The sequence below is a fragment of the Littorina saxatilis genome, linkage group LG1 (genome assembly GCF_037325665.1).
Source record: "Littorina saxatilis isolate snail1 linkage group LG1, US_GU_Lsax_2.0, whole genome shotgun sequence".
NCBI classification, from domain to species: Eukaryota; Metazoa; Mollusca; class Gastropoda; order Littorinimorpha; family Littorinidae; genus Littorina; species Littorina saxatilis.
This window is the reverse complement of record NC_090245.1, coordinates 31,336-48,730: the sequence shown is the minus strand read 5'-3', so window position 1 is coordinate 48,730 and position 17,395 is coordinate 31,336. Positions and strand designations below refer to the sequence as shown.

The window sequence follows — 17,395 nt, the reverse complement described above, 5'->3', positions numbered from 1 at the left end:
TTTTCTGTTTCTTTGGTTAATTGTTTCTTTGTTTGGGTGTTTCTTTGTAGGTCAAGGTATTTTAAGTAGGCCAAGGCTGTTTTGATTTAAGTAGGCCAAGGCTGTTTTGATTTAAGTAGGCCAAGGTTCTTTTTACAATTAGATCATGTTTTTTAATTAGGTCAAGGGTTAGGTTAGGGTTAGGGTCGTTTTAACTAGGTCAAGGTTAGGGTTAGACACACACACACACACACACACACACACACACACACACACACACACAGAGTTCTGGCACACAAAGAAAATCTTGTTGCTTTATTGTCTGTTAACAAGTTGATAACTTCAAAAGATAATGCTAATTAAAAAATATTAATTCAGATGCTAACTGAAGAAGATTAATTAGGGTCTGCAGATGCACGGATTCAAGCAATCAGGGGGGGCGGGTGGGCGGGCGTTTACTATACTGGGCGTATACAAGGTACATTACGGTAGTCTGGCTACACAGACATGTCTGATCACAGAAGAAATTAAGTCTCACTACACAAAGATGTCTCATCACAAAAGTAGTCTCATTACACAAAGATGTCTCATCACAGAAGTAGTCTCGCTACACAAAGATGTCTCATCACACAAGTAGTCTCGCTACACAAAGATGTCTCATCACACAAGTAGTCTCACCACACAAAGATGTCTCATCACAGAAGTAGCGTGGCTATAGATACTAAAATGTCTGATCACAGAAGTAGCCTGGCTCTGATCACAGAAGTAGTCTGACTACACAAAGATGTCTCATCACAGAAGTAGCATAGCTACACTAAGATGTCTCATCACAGAAGTAGCATGGCTATGCTAAGACGGAGACAGGAACCAAATCCCACATTGATGTTCTGAGGAACTCATCCCAAATACTAGCAGCCTTGCTATGCAAAAGGTCTGTGCTGCATAATAAGATAGGTTACACAATCACACATTCATGTCACACAATCACACATTCATGTCGGCTACTTTCTCAGGCACTAATCCCAGATGCTGGTGGCCGGTTCAATCATTGGGTGGTGGGTGTCGATGGTTGGATCAGCCACACAATCACACTTTCATATCGGCAACGTTCTCAGGCACCGATCCCAGATTACGGTAGCCCGTGCGATCATTAGGTCGATAGGTGTCTGTGGATCGAACGGTAGCCGAGTATGGCTGGAAGTTGAGCGAGGACAGGACAGAGTCATTGCTTGACCTTAGAGCCGTCAGGTCGAGGGGCGGGACTTGGGCCTGGCGACGCATAGAGACCGGTGTCAGGGGCAGAGTCTCAAAAGCTTTCCAGTCACTGTAGTCTAGACTACCGTCTGGTAAGAGTTTGGCCGAAGAATTGAGCGTAAACATTTGAGTGGAGTTCAAGTCAACATTCTCTGACTCTGTTTCCTGTGCTGAACGTGAATTGCTAGGGTTACCGCCACTCTTGGTTTTTTTCGCTTTTCTCTCCGTACTGAGTTCTGCTTGACATTCCTCCGCATCCGACCCCGGGGACTGCTGACTCCTGCCCTTCTTGACCTTTGACCTGACCTTGGGCTGTACCGGCAGCAGAGCATTGGGTCGAGGTCTGTCTGTGGTGTCATACAGGGCAGTGTCTACTGCAACCCAAGTTAGCAAGGGATAGTTATAGATCTGTCTGTGTCATACAGAGCACTGTCTACCAGTTATCAAGGGATAGTTATGGGTCTGTCTGTTGTGACATACAGAGCACTTTCTACCAGTTATCAAGATATAGTTATAGATCTGTCTGTTGTGTCACACAGCATTGTCTACCAGTTATCAAGGGATAGTTATAGGTCTGTCTGTTGTGTCACACAGAGCACTATCTACCAGTTATCAAGATATAGTTATAGATCTGTCTGTTGTGTCACAGAGAGCACTATCTACCAGTTATCAAGATATAGTTATAGATCTGTCTGTTGTGTCATACACAGCAATGTCTGCCAGTTATCAAGGGATAGTTATAGGTCTGTCTGTTGTGTCATACACAGCACTATCTGCCAGTTATCAAGTCATAGTTATAGATCTGTCTGTCTGTTGTGTCATACAGAGCACTGACTACCAGTCATCAAGAGATAGTTATGTGTTGTGTCACTACCTTTTATCAAGGGATAGTTATAGGTCTGTCTGTTGTGTCATAGACAGCACTGTCTGCCAGTTATCAAGGGATAGCTATAGGTCTGTCTGTTGTGTCATACAGAGCACTATCTGCCAGTTATCAAGTCATAGTTATAGATCTGTCTGTCATACAGAGCACTGTCTACCACTTATCAAGGCATACTTTATAGGAGTGAAAGCAGCCCTACATACCAAGTGTTCAATCTACTGGTGGCTTGTTATTGACAGTGGGTGTGGTGAGTGAAAGCAGCCCTACATACCAAGTGTTCAATCTACTGGTGGCTTGTTATTGACAGTGGGTGTGGTGAGTGAAAGCGGCCTTACATACAAAGTGTTCAATCTACTGGTGGCTTGTTATTGACAGTGGTTAGGGTGAGTGAAAGCAGCCTTACATACCAAGTGTTCAATCTACTGGTGGATTATTATTGACAGTGGTTAGGGCGAGTGAAAGCAGCCCTACATACCAAGTGTTCAATCTACTGGTGGCTTGTTATTGACAGTGGGTGTGGTGAGTGAAAGCAGCCTTACATACAAAGTGTTCAATCCACTGGTGGCTTGTTATTGACAGTGGTTAGGGTGAGTGAAAGCAGCCTTACATACAAAGTGTTCAATCCACTGGTGGCTTGTTATTGACAGTGGGTGTGGTGAGTTAAACCAGCCTTACATACAAAGTGTTCAATCTACTGGTGGCTTAATATTGACAGTGGATGTGGTGAGTGAAAGCGGCCTTTCATACAAAGTGTTCAATCTACTGGTGGCTTGTTATTGACAGTGGATGTGGTGAGTGAAAGCAGCCTTACATACAAAGTGTTCAATCTACTGGTGGCTTGTTATTGACAGTGGATGTGGTGAGTGAAAGCAGCCTTACATACAAAGTGTTCAATCTACTGGTGGCTTGTTATTGACAGTGGATGTGGTGAGTGAAAGCAGCCCTACATACCAAGTGTTCAATCTACTGGTGGCTTGTTATTGACAGTGGGTGTGGTGAGTGAAAGCAGCCCTACATACCAAGTGTTCAATCTACTGGTGGCTTAATATTGACAGTAGATGTGGTGAGTGAAACCAGCCTTACATACAAAGTGTTGGATCTACTGGTGGCTTGTTATTGACAGTGGGTGTGGTGAGTGAAAGCAGCCCTACATACAAAGTGTTGGATCTACTGGTGGCTTGTTATTGACAGTGGGTGTGGTGAGTGAAAGCAGCCCTACATACAAAGTGTTGGATCTACTGGTGGCTTGTTATTGACAGTGGATGTGGTGAGTGAAAGCAGCCTTACATACAAAGTGTTGGATCTACTGGTGGCTTGTTATTGACAGTGGTTAGGGTGAGTGAAAGCAGCCTTACATACAAAGTGTTGGATCTACTGGTGGCTTGTTATTGACAGTGAGTGTGGTGAGTGAAAGCGGCCTTACTTACCAAGGGTTGACACCTGCTGCTGGTCTGAAGTGTGGTCCTGTTTCTTCTTTTTCTTCTTTAATTTCTTCACTGATGTTGACCAGGTCCCCTGAACAAAAAGTATCAACTGAACATTGGATTTGTTATCTAACACACACCACAACTGACCTTGTCATATAACGCATGCCACAACTTACCTTGTCATCTAACACACGCCACAACTGACCGTGTCATCAGCACCAAGGGCAAGGTGAATGGGGGAAGACAAGAGGGGAGGAGTCTAACACACACCACAACTGTCCGTGTCATCATCACCAAGGTGAATGGGGGAAGGCAAGGGGGGAGGAGTTTAACACACTACACAACTGACCCTGTCACCAAGGTGAATGGGGGAAGACAGGGGGGAAGGAGTCTAACACACTACACAACTGACCCTGTCACCAAGGTGAATGGGGGAAGACAGGGGGGAGGAGTCTAACACACTACACAACTGACCCTGTCATCTAGATGAATGGGGGAAGACAGGGGGGAGGAGTCTAACACACTACACAACTGACCCTGTCATCTAGATGAATGGGGGAAGACAGGGGGGAGGAGTCTAACACACTACACAACTGACCCTGTCATCTAGATGAATGGGGGAAGACAGGGGGGAGGAGTCTAACACACTACACAACTGACCCTGTCACCAAGGTGAATGGGGGAAGACAGGGGGGAGGAGTCTAACACACACCACAAATGACCTTGTCATCTAACACACTACACAACTGACCGTGTCACCAAGGTGAATCGAAGAAGACAGGGGGAGGAGTCTAACACACTACACAACTGACCTTGTCATCTGCACCAAGGTGAATGGGGGAAGACAAGAGGGGAGGAGTCTAACACACACCACAACTGACCGTGTCATCTGCACAAAGGTGAATGGGGGAAGACAGGGGTGGGGGTGGGGGGGGGAGGGGAGGGAGTCTAACACACACCACAAATGACCATGTCATCTAACACACTACACAACTGAACGTGTCACCAAGGTGAATCGAAGAAGACAGGGGGGAGGAGTCTAACACACACCACAACTGACCGTGTCACCAAGGTGAATTGGGGAAGACAAGAGGGGAGGAGTCTAACACACTACACCACTGACCGTGTCACCATCACCAAGGTGAATCGAAGAAGACAGGGGGGAGGAGTCTAACACACACCACAACTGACCGTGTCATCTGCACAAAGGTGAATGGGTGAAGACAAAAGGGGAGGAGTCTAACACACTACACAACTGACCCTGTCACCAAGGTGAATGGGGGAAGACAGGGGGAGAGGAGTCGAACACACTACACAACTGACCTTGTCATCTGCACCAAGGTGAATTGGGAAAAGGCAAAGGGGGAGGAGTCTAACACACACCACAACTGACCTTGTCATCAGCGCCAAGGTGAATAGGGGAAGACAAAGGGGGAGGAGTCTCTCCCCCGTCCGCTTGGTCTGACCGCTCCATTGCCCGCCGGTACTCTTCCAGGGCCTGGTCACTCCTGTAACATGAAGTACACCTTTAACAAGGGTCACTCCTGTAACACGAAGTATACACCTTTAACAAGGGTCACCCCTGTAACATGAAGTACACCTTTAACAAGGGTCACTCCTGTAACATGAAATACACCTTTCACAAGGGTCACTCCTGTAACACAAAGTACACCTTTAACAAGGGTCACTCCTGTAACACGAAGTACACCTGTAACAAGGGTCACTCCTGTAACACGAAGTACACCTTTTACAAAGGTCACTCCTGTAACATGAAGTACACTCCTGTAACATAAAGTACACCTGTAACAAGGGTCACTCCTGTAACATTAAGTACACCTTTAACAAGGGTTACTCCTGTACCGTGAAGTACACCTTTAACAAGGGTCACTCCTGTAACACGAAGTCGCCTTTAACAAGGGTCACTCCTGTAACATTAGGTAATATGAGGTATACCTGGTCACTCCTGTAACAATAAGTAATAGGTCATTCTCAGATTACTGTCCCAGAGGAGGGTGACCTACTTCATGAAAGGTTTACAACCATCATTTTCCATCAAATCAACTACATGCTGTATCTGTGTTGTGTCTCAGGGAATACATGTATATGTTTTCAACCCAAATTTGACTACTTTTTCTTTGCAAATTTGATTGACATTTTAGTTTGCTAAAAAGCGGCAGATTGAAAGCCGCCATTTTGTGACATTCTTCTCTTGACGAAAAACAGACGTTTATCTCCAGTAAACTAATACTGAAGAGTGCAAACAAAGTGAACAGGTGCAAACAGATTATGTGCATGTTTATGACCACAATATCCGTGTTTTTTTAAAATCATTGATTACGCAGTAATTTGACCGGGCAAAATTATGCTGTGTTGATCGAGGCATCGTGTCATGAATTAACCGGCACAGATAACCACTCATGGGCACACAATAACAATGTGTTGGATCTACCTTGCAGGGACACTTTATTTGTACACATTATTGCTCCACAAACACAGCTTTTGTTACTAAATATATAGTTTTCAGGGGCGGATCAGTTCATTTTAGGGGGGGGGGGGGTTTCCAAAAGTATATTGTGAAGATATGGGTGTGAAGGCGCGAAGCGCTGAGCCGACGCGCTTCGCGCCTAGCTTGCTAGGGGGGTCCGGGGGCATGGCCCCCCGGAAAATGTTCAAAAAAAGGATGCAAAATGGTGCAATCTGGTGCATTCTGAGGATGATCATTACCAGTTTCAGGCAGCAGATTTTGTCACTGATTAATAGCCCAAAAATTGAAACTCAACCCAAAAAACCCTTCTTTTTTGTTTGGCTGGGGGGGGGGGGGGGGGGGGTTCCGGAAACCCCAGAACCCCCCCCCCCCCCCCCCCCCGTCCGCCCCTGGTTTTTGTACAATAGTGTTGTCTGATGCAACTAACACATTCCCAGTCATGCTCTAAGCACACAACACTTCAAAGACGGTTTCAATGAACAGCCGATTTATTTCGTACTTTCTTACATGGCCGTGATACAAGGGAGAGCACTCCCCGGTCCAAGGGCAGTAACTCTATTGATACACTACAGTTTTGTTTGCCGGTAATTGCAACATGAATCTCAGAGGAGGTCTTGGTGTCACACATTTTGGCCTCGACCGAACAAGACGTTTTTGCATTTAATTAAATAATTAACCTTTTTTTTTAAAACTACTTGAACACAATTTCATTCCGTCAATGAGCTTGGAATAAGAAATGCTCACAACAGTAGAAATGGTTGGTTATTGAGCGCGAGACTTGACTGAACATGGTTTTGGACGGTTACGTACTTTGACGCTCTATGGGAAACCAACAAGTTTCTTTGAGCTTTTTGTCCACTTATAGTTTTATCACAAACGAAATGAACAAATATCCAAAAAATAGAACATTTTACGATTTCCAACAATTGAAAGGTTTTAGGCAGCAACTCTTCTGCAAAATCTTGTTAGAGCGTCTTTGCTATTAAATAAAAAACGCTCGCGCTGGACCTGAGTACTCTTCAGACTGGCTCGCTCCCCCAGTATGAAAGTTTTTGTCTTGTGCACGTGGATTTAAAAAGAAAAAGAAAAAAATATATATATTATTTATTTATTTTACACAATAAAAAAAAATTATTAGAGTAAAACAAAATTCGATCAAGTCCGCATTGTTTTTAGAAGCGAATATGGTCGGACGCTGAACCACGATGCTTTCCCTTTCACTCGATAGCTCGACACACAATTAAAGTCTGCTGAGCCCAAGTCGGGGATAAAACATTAAAACGTTCATAATAAACAATAGTAAACAAGAATTTATTAAAAAAAAAATTAAAAAAAAAAATTTAAAAAATAGACCGCCCATGCCGGAAATCGAACCCGGATCCCTTTGGCCATAGTCGGAAACGCTTTCCTCCAAGCCAACAAATCTGAGATTCGCCAGTGAACTCAAATGCCTATACTCCTCGCGCAGTGGTACACGCACGCAAGTAAACAAGAATTAAAAAAAAAAAAAAAAAAAAAAAAAAAAAAATAGACCGCTTATGCCGGGAATCGAACCCGGGTCACTTGGATTTAAAAAAAAAAAATAAAAATAAAAATAAATATTTATTTATTTTACACAATTAAAAAAATTATTAGAGTGAAATAAAACATTAAAACGTTCATAATAAACAATAGTAAACAAGAATTTAAAAAAAAACAAAAACAATATAGACCGCCCATGCCGGGAATCGATCCCGGATCACTTTGGCCATAGGCTGACGTGATTCGCACCAGCTAGCTGGCTGTTCCATTAGCTGCACGGCAGTTGTACTCCCACCGCCAAACCTCCCCCCGTTAAGAGTCGTTTTTGTGGAATATTTCGCATTTAGGTCCCAGGTAACATTATGAAGTTTTAATACGATCAATCGGACCTATTATCAAGTTAGTGTATCAACTTTTGAACGAACTGCGCCCAGTAGTTTCCCAGCAATAAGCTGTTAAGTCGAGACGAACAGACAGACAGACAGACAGACAGACAGACACACAATTAAAGTCTGCAGGACCCTAGTACTGCGTACTCGGGGATAAACTATTCTCAACGAAAAAGAGATGTACAATGTTCTATTTTTTGGGATATTTGTTCATTTCGTTTTTGGTGTACTCTACTTCAAGGTGGTTTAGTGAGTGTGATTTTTATTATTTCCCTTGAGTTGCAAAAGTATTTTGTCTCACAAATGTTCTGAGTATGGTTTTTGTTTGTTTTTTAAGATTTTCACCATAGAGATCAAGTACCAATGTTGGGGACAAACGGTTGCATCGAATAGACGAATTAAAGAAATGAAAAGTCTTTTCATTGGGTGACACTTACCTGTATGTCGTGTACACTACATTGGGGTGTGCACGTTAAAGATCCCACGATGGACAAAAGGGTCTTTCCTGGCAAAATTGTATAGGCATAGATAAAAAAAATCCACCAAATACCCGTGTGACTTGGAATAATAGGCCGTGAAAGGTGAATGCTCGCCCTAATAGGCTTGAGGTTTGCTGGCCGATGTGAATGCGTGATATATTGTGTAAAAAAGTCCATCTCACACAGCATAAATAAATCCCTGCGCCTTGAATCCGTGGTTCAGATATGTGCGCGATATAAATTGCATATGTGAGCTTGTGACCGACGACAGTTACAGTGCACATGCACTTGTGTACATCCGTTTGAACTTGTGAACTCGGGTACCCCTGTACTATCGGGGATCCACTAAGGTTTCCGAGACTGTGTTTTGTCTTTATTGGAATGGTCTGGCGGAAGAGCCGACTCTTAAATTTGCATAGGTAAAACGATTGTTTTTTTGGTATAAGTTTCTGGAGTAAAATTGTGATTAATGTTTTTGTGAACAAGAAACAATTGACAGGTGACTTTATTCCATCTCTCTTTTTCTCTCCACCGCGATGTAATTTTGAATAGTTGAAGGTGATGTTAAACACCAAGTAGAGAAAGTAAAGGTACTCGACACCCCTCGAGTCGAACGTGTGTTAACCTTGTGACGCAGGCACGCGGGATGTTGGGCCCTGGGGCCTACTGAGACTTTCTTTCTGCTTGGAATTCTGAAGAAAGACAACGTATATTTTTGTGCGTGTGTTTTCTGGACGCCTGGTGTGACATGTTTGGTCACAGGCTGAAATCCTTTGGGATGTGAGGAATTCTTTTGCTGGGTAAGCAGTGAGAAGGAGAGTATGCTGCTTGGGGGAGGATTTATTTGAATGTTCATGAAGACTGTTTTGTGAGTTGAATGTTTGGGAAAACTTTTGTTTATTGAATGCTTTAGAAAACCGTTTGACAGAACGGTATTGTAGGTATGTTATTTGTTAGGAATGATGTGTTTGGTTGTTCAAAGAGTTAGTTTGTGGTAGTTGAAATTGTTGAGTTGTTTACGTATGCTTACGGCGTGCATTCTGTGGTTTGCAGGATGGCGGAGTGTGCGACGGGGTCTTTTTTATATGGGGTTTTCGTAGACGGGTTTTTTAGTGGGTTATTTTAGCTAGGTTTTTGTAGATGGGTTTTCTAGCTAGGTTTTCGTAGATGGGGTTTTGTAGATTAGTTCTCGTAGACTGGTTTTCGTAGATTAGTTCTCGTAGACTGGTTCTCGTAGATTAGTTCTCGTGGACTGGTTCGCGTAGATTAGTTCTCGTAGACTGGTTCTCGTAGACTGGTTTTCGTATACTGGTTCTCGTAGATTAGTTTTTGTGGACTGGGTTCTGTAGACTAGTTTTTGTTAGAGGGGCTCAGTGAGTTTTTGTAGATTTGGTTTTTTTTTAAGAATTGTTTTTAGGTTGTTTTTTTAGATTTCGTTTGTTTTAGATTAGAGTTTCATTGTGTTTTTTGGGGTTAAAGTGGAGAGTGAGGATTTAGAGTAGAGTTTTAGAGTGTAGTTTGGAGGAAGGATTTAGTGTGTTTTTAAAGTGTACCTTTAGAGGGAGAATTTAGAATATAGTTTTAGAGTGAAGAATTGAGAGCGTTGTTTTTGGAGTTGTTTAGTCCTGTTGTAATACATTGAAAGTTTTGTATATGAAAGTAAACCCCCGTTATCCCACACATTCCCCTTTTCATCTTATGGAATAAAAGAACCTGGTAATATAACTTGTGTCAGTTGCTTTGAGTGTTTGTGCTCAGAGAAAGGGTAAAGTAAGTTGGCACTCGGTTACACATAAAATAAATGTCAACAGTTTTGTGACATGAGACAGGACAATTCTGAAATATTCCATCGTACGATGAGAAAGCAAAGCTTACTTTCATTCTCAAATATTCCATCGTACGATGAGAAAGCAAAGCTTACTTTCATTCTCAAATATTCCATCGTACGATGAGAAAGCAAAGCTTACTTTCATTCTCAAATATTCCATCGTACGATGAGAAGGCAAAGCTCACTTTTTCTGTTTGGTTCCTACATCAGACGTCTCCGAGGCTGTCTTGCTGGGTGTCACTTTGTTGGCCTGTTGGTCACACACACATTGATATTTACAGGGGTACCCCACACAATAACCTGTTGGTCACACACATTGATTTACAGCCTCGGACCCCACACAATAACCTCTTGGTCACACACACATTGATTTACAGTAGGACCCCACACAATAACCTCTTGGTCACACACACATTGATTTACAGGGGGACCCCACACAATAACCTCTTGGTCACACACACATTGATTTACAGGGGGACCCCACACAATAACCTCTTGGTCACACACACACACATTCATTTACAGGGGGACCCCACACAATAACCTCTTGGTCACACACACATTGATTTACAGTGGGACCCCACACAATAACCTCTTGGTCACACACACATTGATTTACAGGGAGACCCCACACAATAACCTGTTGGTCACACACACATTGATTTACAGGGGGACCCCACACAATAACCTGTTGGTCACACACACATTCATTTACAGGGGGACCCCACACAATAACCTGTTGTTCACACACACATTCATTTACAGGGAGACCCCACACAATAACCTGTTGGTCACACACACATTGATTTACAGGGGGACCCCACACAATAACCTCTTGGTCACACACACATTCATTTACAGGGGGACCCCACCCAATAACCTGTTGGTCACACACACATTGATTTACCCCACCCAATAACCTCTTGGTCACACACACATTGATTTACCCCACCCAATAACCTCTTGGTCACACACACATTCATTTACAGGGGGACCCCACACAATAACCTGTTGGTCACACACACATTGATTTACAGGGGGACCCCACACAATAACCTGTTGGTCACACACACATTGATTTACAGTAGGACCCCACACAATAACCTGTTGGTCACACACACATTGATTTACAGGGGGACCCCACACAATAACCTGTTGGTCACACACACATTGATTTACAGTAGGACCCCACACAATAACCTGTTGGTCACACACACATTCATTTACAGGGGGACCCCACACAATAACCTGTTGGTCACACACACATTGATTTACAGGGAGACCCCACACAATAACCTCTTGGTCACACACATTGATTTACAGGGGGACCCCACACAATAACCTGTTGGTCACACACACATTCATTTACAGTAGGACCCCACACAATAACCTGTTGGTCACACACACATTCATTTACAGGGGGACCCCACACAATAACCTGTTGGTCACACACACATTGATTTACAGGGAGACCCCACACAATAACCTCTTGGTCACACACATTGATTTACAGGGGGACCCCACACAATAACCTGTTGGTCACACACACATTGATTTACAGGGGGACCCCACACAATAACCTGTTGGTCACACACACATTGATTTACCCCACACAATAACCTCTTGGTCACACACATTGATTTACAGGGGGACCCCACACAATAACCTGTTGGTCACACACACATTGATTTACAGGGGGACCCCACACAATAACCTGTTGGTCACACACACATTCATTTACAGGGGGACCCCACCCAATAACCTCTTGGTCACACACACATTGATTTACAGGGGGACCCCACACAATAACCTGTTGGTCACACACACATTCATTTACAGGGAGACCCCACACAATAACCTGTTGGTCACACACACATTGATTTACAGGGGGACCCCACACAATAACCTCTTGGTCACACACACATTGATTTACAGGGGGACCCCACACAATAACCTGTTGGTCACACACACATTGATTTACAGGGAGACCCCACACAATAACCTCTTGGTCACACACACATTGATTTACCCCACCCAATAACCTCTTGGTCACACACACATTCATTTACAGGGGGACCCCACCCAATAACCTGTTGGTCACACACACATTGATTTACCCCACCCAATAACCTCTTGGTCACACACACATTCATTTACAGGGGGACCCCACCCAATAACCTGTTGGTCACACACACATTGATTTACCCCACCCAATAACCTCTTGGTCACACACACATTGATTTACAGGGGGACCCCACACAATAACCTGTTGGTCACACACACATTGATTTACAGGGGGACCCCACACAATAACCTGTTGGTCACACACACATTGATTTACCCCACCCAATAACCTCTTGGTCACACACACATTCATTTACAGGGGGACCCCACACAATAACCTCTTGGTCACACACACATTGATTTACAGGGGGACCCCACACAATAACCTGTTGGTCACACACACATTCATTTACAGGGGGACCCCACACAATAACCTGTTGGTCACACACACATTGATTTACAGGGAGACCCCACACAATAACCTCTTGGTCACACACACATTGATTTACAGGGGGACCCCACCCAATAACCTGTTGGTCACACACACATTGATTTACAGGGGGACCCCACCCAATAACCTCTTGGTCACACACACATTCATTTACAGGGGGACCCCACACAATAACCTGTTGGTCACACACACATTGATTTACAGGGGGACCCCACACAATAACCTCTTGGTCACACACACATTCATTTACAGGGGGACCCCAGACAATAACCTCTTGGTCACACACACATTGATTTACAGGGGGACCCCACCCAATAACCTCTTGGTCACACACACATTCATTTACAGTAGGACCCCACACAATAACCTCTTGGTCACACACACATTGATTTACAGGGGGACCCCACACAATAACCTGTTGGTCACACACACATTGATTTACAGGGGGACCCCACCCAATAACCTGTTGGTCACACACACATTGATTTACAGGGGGACCCCACACAATAACCTGTTGGTCACACACACATTGATTTACAGGGGGACCCCACCCAATAACCTCTTGGTCACACACACATTCATTTACAGGGGGACCCCAGACAATAACCTCTTGGTCACACACACATTCATTTACAGGGGGACCCCACACAATAACCTGTTGGTCACACACACATTGATTTACAGGGGGACCCCACACAATAACCTGTTGGTCACACACACATTGATTTACAGGGGGACCCCACACAATAACCTGTTGGTCACACACACATTGATTTACAGGGGGACCCCACACAATAACCTCTTGGTCACACACACATTCATTTACAGGGGGACCCCAGACAAATGATATTTACTTCTACATCTGTTGACAGAATTACATCATATTTGGTGTACAATAACTTCAGCTCATGCATGAAGTGGCAAATTTACAGATCAAATGGTCTCACTTTTGTGAACTTTCAATAAATATTCCGAAATTCGTGAATCGACTCAACAGTACGAGGTTTGATAATTGAGCGGTAGCCATTCTTACCTGATTTAAATTATCCAGACTTTGTTCTTTGGATTATCTCAATGTCTGAGTTTACACAGACATCCCCTTGCCACCCAGATGATGATCTGAATGTCTGAGTATACACAAACACCCCCTTCCCACCCAGATGATGATCTGAATGTCTGAGTATATCTATCAATATCAATCAATGTGTGTGTGTGTGTGGGCACATGTGTGTGCGTGTGTGTGTGTGTGTGTGTGTGTGTGTGTGTGTGTGGGGGCACATATGTGTGTGGGTGTGGGTGTGTGTGTGTGTGTGTGTGTGTGTGTGTGTGTGTGTGTGTGTGTGTGTGTGTGTGTGTGTGTGTGACATTAAAAGCAAGCAAGAATCAAAAAGCCAAAAACATTCATGGTTGATACAATTAAGTTCCACAGACAAGGTTGGGCACTTTCAATTCTAGTCACCATCAACTAAAACTCAGAAAAAATATCTTGCAGAAACATGTGCGTATTCTTCTTGCTAAGACAAATCATGCACTGAAAAGGTCTGAAATTGTGACACATTCACATTCCACCAGGGACTGTGTCTGCATCATCACACTGATGCCCGAACTCTTCAATCAATCAATCAATCAATATGAGGCTAAGTTATATCGCGCGTATTCCGTGGGTACAGTTCTAAGCGCAGCTATTTTTTAAATTTTTTTATGATTTTTTTTTTAATGCAATTTATATCGCGCACATATTCAAGGCGCAGGGATTTATTTATGCCGAGTGAGATGGAATTTTTTTGCACAATACATCACGCATTCACATCGGCCAGCAGATCGCAGCCATTTCGGCGCATATCCTACTTTTCACGGCCTATTATTCCAAGTCACATGGGTATTTTGGTGGACATTTTTATCTATGCCAGGAAAGACCCTTTTGTCAATCGTGGGATATTTAACGTGCACACCCCAATGTAGTGTACACGAAGGGACCTCGGTTTTTCGTCTCATCCGAAAGACTAGCACTTGAACCCACCACCTAGGTTAGGAAAGGGGGGAGAAAATTGCTAACGCCCAGACCCAGGGTCGAACTCGCAACCTCTCGCTTCCGAGCGCAAGTGCGTTGCCACTCAGCCACCCAGTCCACCCTAACTCTTCAGGCCTCCAGGGCCCTAACCAATGCCCGGATTCCTCAGGCCTCCATGGCACTGAGGATTTACCCTAACCCTAACCCTGACCCTAACCAATGCCTAGACTCAGGCCTCCATGGCACAGAGGATTTACCCTAACCCTAGATCACTGCTACATCGAGGCGACCTCGCTGTTACAAGATCACTCCTACATCAAGGCAACCTCGCTGTTATGAGATCACTGCTACATCGAGGCGACCTCGCTGTTACAAGATCACTGCTACATCGAGGTGACCTCGCTGTTATGAGATCACTGCTACATCGAGGCGACCTCGCTGTTACAAGATCACTGCTACATCGAGGTGACCTCGCTGTTATGAGATCACTGCTACATCGAGGCGACCTCGCTGTTACAAGATCAATGCTACATCGAGGTGACCTCGCTGTTATGAGATCACTGCTACATCGAGGCGACCTCGCTGTTACAAGATCAATGCTACATCGAGGTGACCTCGCTGTTAAGAGATCACTGCTACATCGAGGCGACCTCGCTGTTACAAGATCAATGCTACATCGAGGTGACCTCGCTGTTAAGAGATCACTGCTACATCGAAGCGACCTCGCTGTTACAAGATCACTGCTAACATCGAGGCGACCTCGCTGATAACAGATTACTGCTACATTGAGGCGACCTGATCGCTGTTAGAAGATCACTACTCCATCGAGGTGACCTCGCTGTTTTGAGATCACTGCTACATCGAGGTAACCTCGCTGTTATGAGATCACTGCTACATCGAGGTAACCTCGCTGTTACAAGATCACTGCTACAACGTGGCGACCTCGCTGTTACAATATCACTGCTACATTGAGGTGTTAGCGCTGTTTCAATATCACTGCTACATCGAGGTGACCTCGCTGTTACTTTTTCTTGCAGGGACTACAACAAACAAGAGGCGAAGCCTTCAAGGCTCACGTAAGAAATCGACAAACAGTAACACAAACTCAATCACTCCGTCACACATACACACACACACACAGTAAGCTAGGTGACACGGTGCAAGAGTGCGAGACACTAGATCTTGATCTGTCTGTCTGTAGCCTACTTACGGGGACACGACTGCCAGATGGCCAGATCGACACTGCGCTTTCGACAGCGCTTCCTTGCGCAGACACTGAAAACACGCTGTGCAGATTTCGACAGCACTTCCTCGCGCAGACACTGAAAACACGCTGTGCAGATTAACCTGTAGGAAATCTCCTTTGGTATCTTCTTTATCTCTTCTTCTGGAGCTACGAAACCGAACAATGTGAAATCGTCTTCTCCGAATCGGCGAACTGCAGCTCGGTGATAACTGTATCTATACCACAATCCTTCACGCGATCTGACCTAACCTTGACCCCTGACCTGGTCTACATACCACACACGACACAAAGCAGTCACCTGTTTTTACCCCCCCAAAACCCCCCACCACCCGTTTTCTTTGGATACACACTTTAACTACATACGTGCCGACGAAATGTTGATCATTGCTTCAATATTTTGAAGCTGTTGCTTGGATAATAACCAGGTAAAATTAGTATTTCGGTGTTTAGTCAAATGTTAAAGTTTCTTTCACACACATACACACACACACACACATACACACGCACAGACAGACAAAGTTTAGCATCGCATAGGCTACACTTACGTGAGCCAAAAAGCACACACATGCACCAAACACATGCACCAAACTCATGCATAACAAAGATAGTGCAACCACAAGAAGCACATCAGTGAGCTAACAGCCAGGTACTCACACTTCTAGTGCTACACCTTTCCCTCCGTTCCTGTACAAAGCCAATACCAATTAGTGACTCTTTAAAATTGCTTTCTTTATGCCAATACCAATCAGTAACTCTTTCACACCAATTTCCTAAAGCCAATACCAATAAAAAAAAGTTAGTAACTTTTTCACACTAATTTCCTAAAGCCAATACCAATAAAAAAAAGTTAGTAACTCTTTCACACTAATTTCCTAAAGCCAATACGAATTAGTAACTCTTTTTTTTTGTTTTAACCATTACTGTAGGTAGCACAGATAGCACACAATGTGCTGCCTGGTTGGGTTCTGTTCATACACAACAAAACATGGCTATTCTTTCATAACAATGTGACTGTAAGTAGTACCTATAGCACACAATGTGCTGCTTGGTTCATGGGTTCTATTCATACGCACCAAAACATGGCTATACCTTCATAATAATGCGACTGTAAGTAGCACAGCTAGCACACAGTGTGCTGCCTGGTTGGGTTCTATTCATACGCACCAAAACATAGCTATACCCTCATAATAATGTGACTGTAAGTAGCACAGCTAGCACACAGTGTGCTGCCTGGTTGGGTTCTATTCATACGCACCAAAACATGGCTATACCTTCATAATAATGCGACTGTAAGTAGCACAGCTAGCACACAGTGTGCTGCCTGGTTGGGTTCTATTCATACACAACAAATCATGGCTATTCTTTCATAACAATGTGA

The 17,395-nt window shown here is 44.0% G+C and overlaps 1 protein-coding gene across 2 annotated transcripts in view; it reads right to left on the bottom strand.

The window, feature by feature from the left end:
* Positions 1-280: 280 nt before the first annotated feature.
* LOC138958866 (palmitoyltransferase ZDHHC11-like) overlaps positions 281-17,395 on the bottom strand; it is a gene marked incomplete at its 5' end in the record, with an annotated part of 45,984 nt that continues 28,869 nt past the window's right edge. Inside the window, 5 exon segments of one of the 2 annotated variants that reach the window (XM_070330181.1) lie at positions 281-1,607; positions 3,544-3,631; positions 4,937-5,051; positions 10,431-10,495; positions 16,672-16,701. In XM_070330181.1, coding sequence (XP_070186282.1) covers positions 1,066-1,607; positions 3,544-3,631; positions 4,937-5,051; positions 10,431-10,495; positions 16,672-16,701 — 840 coding nt within the window. 2 annotated transcript variants of the gene reach the window in all.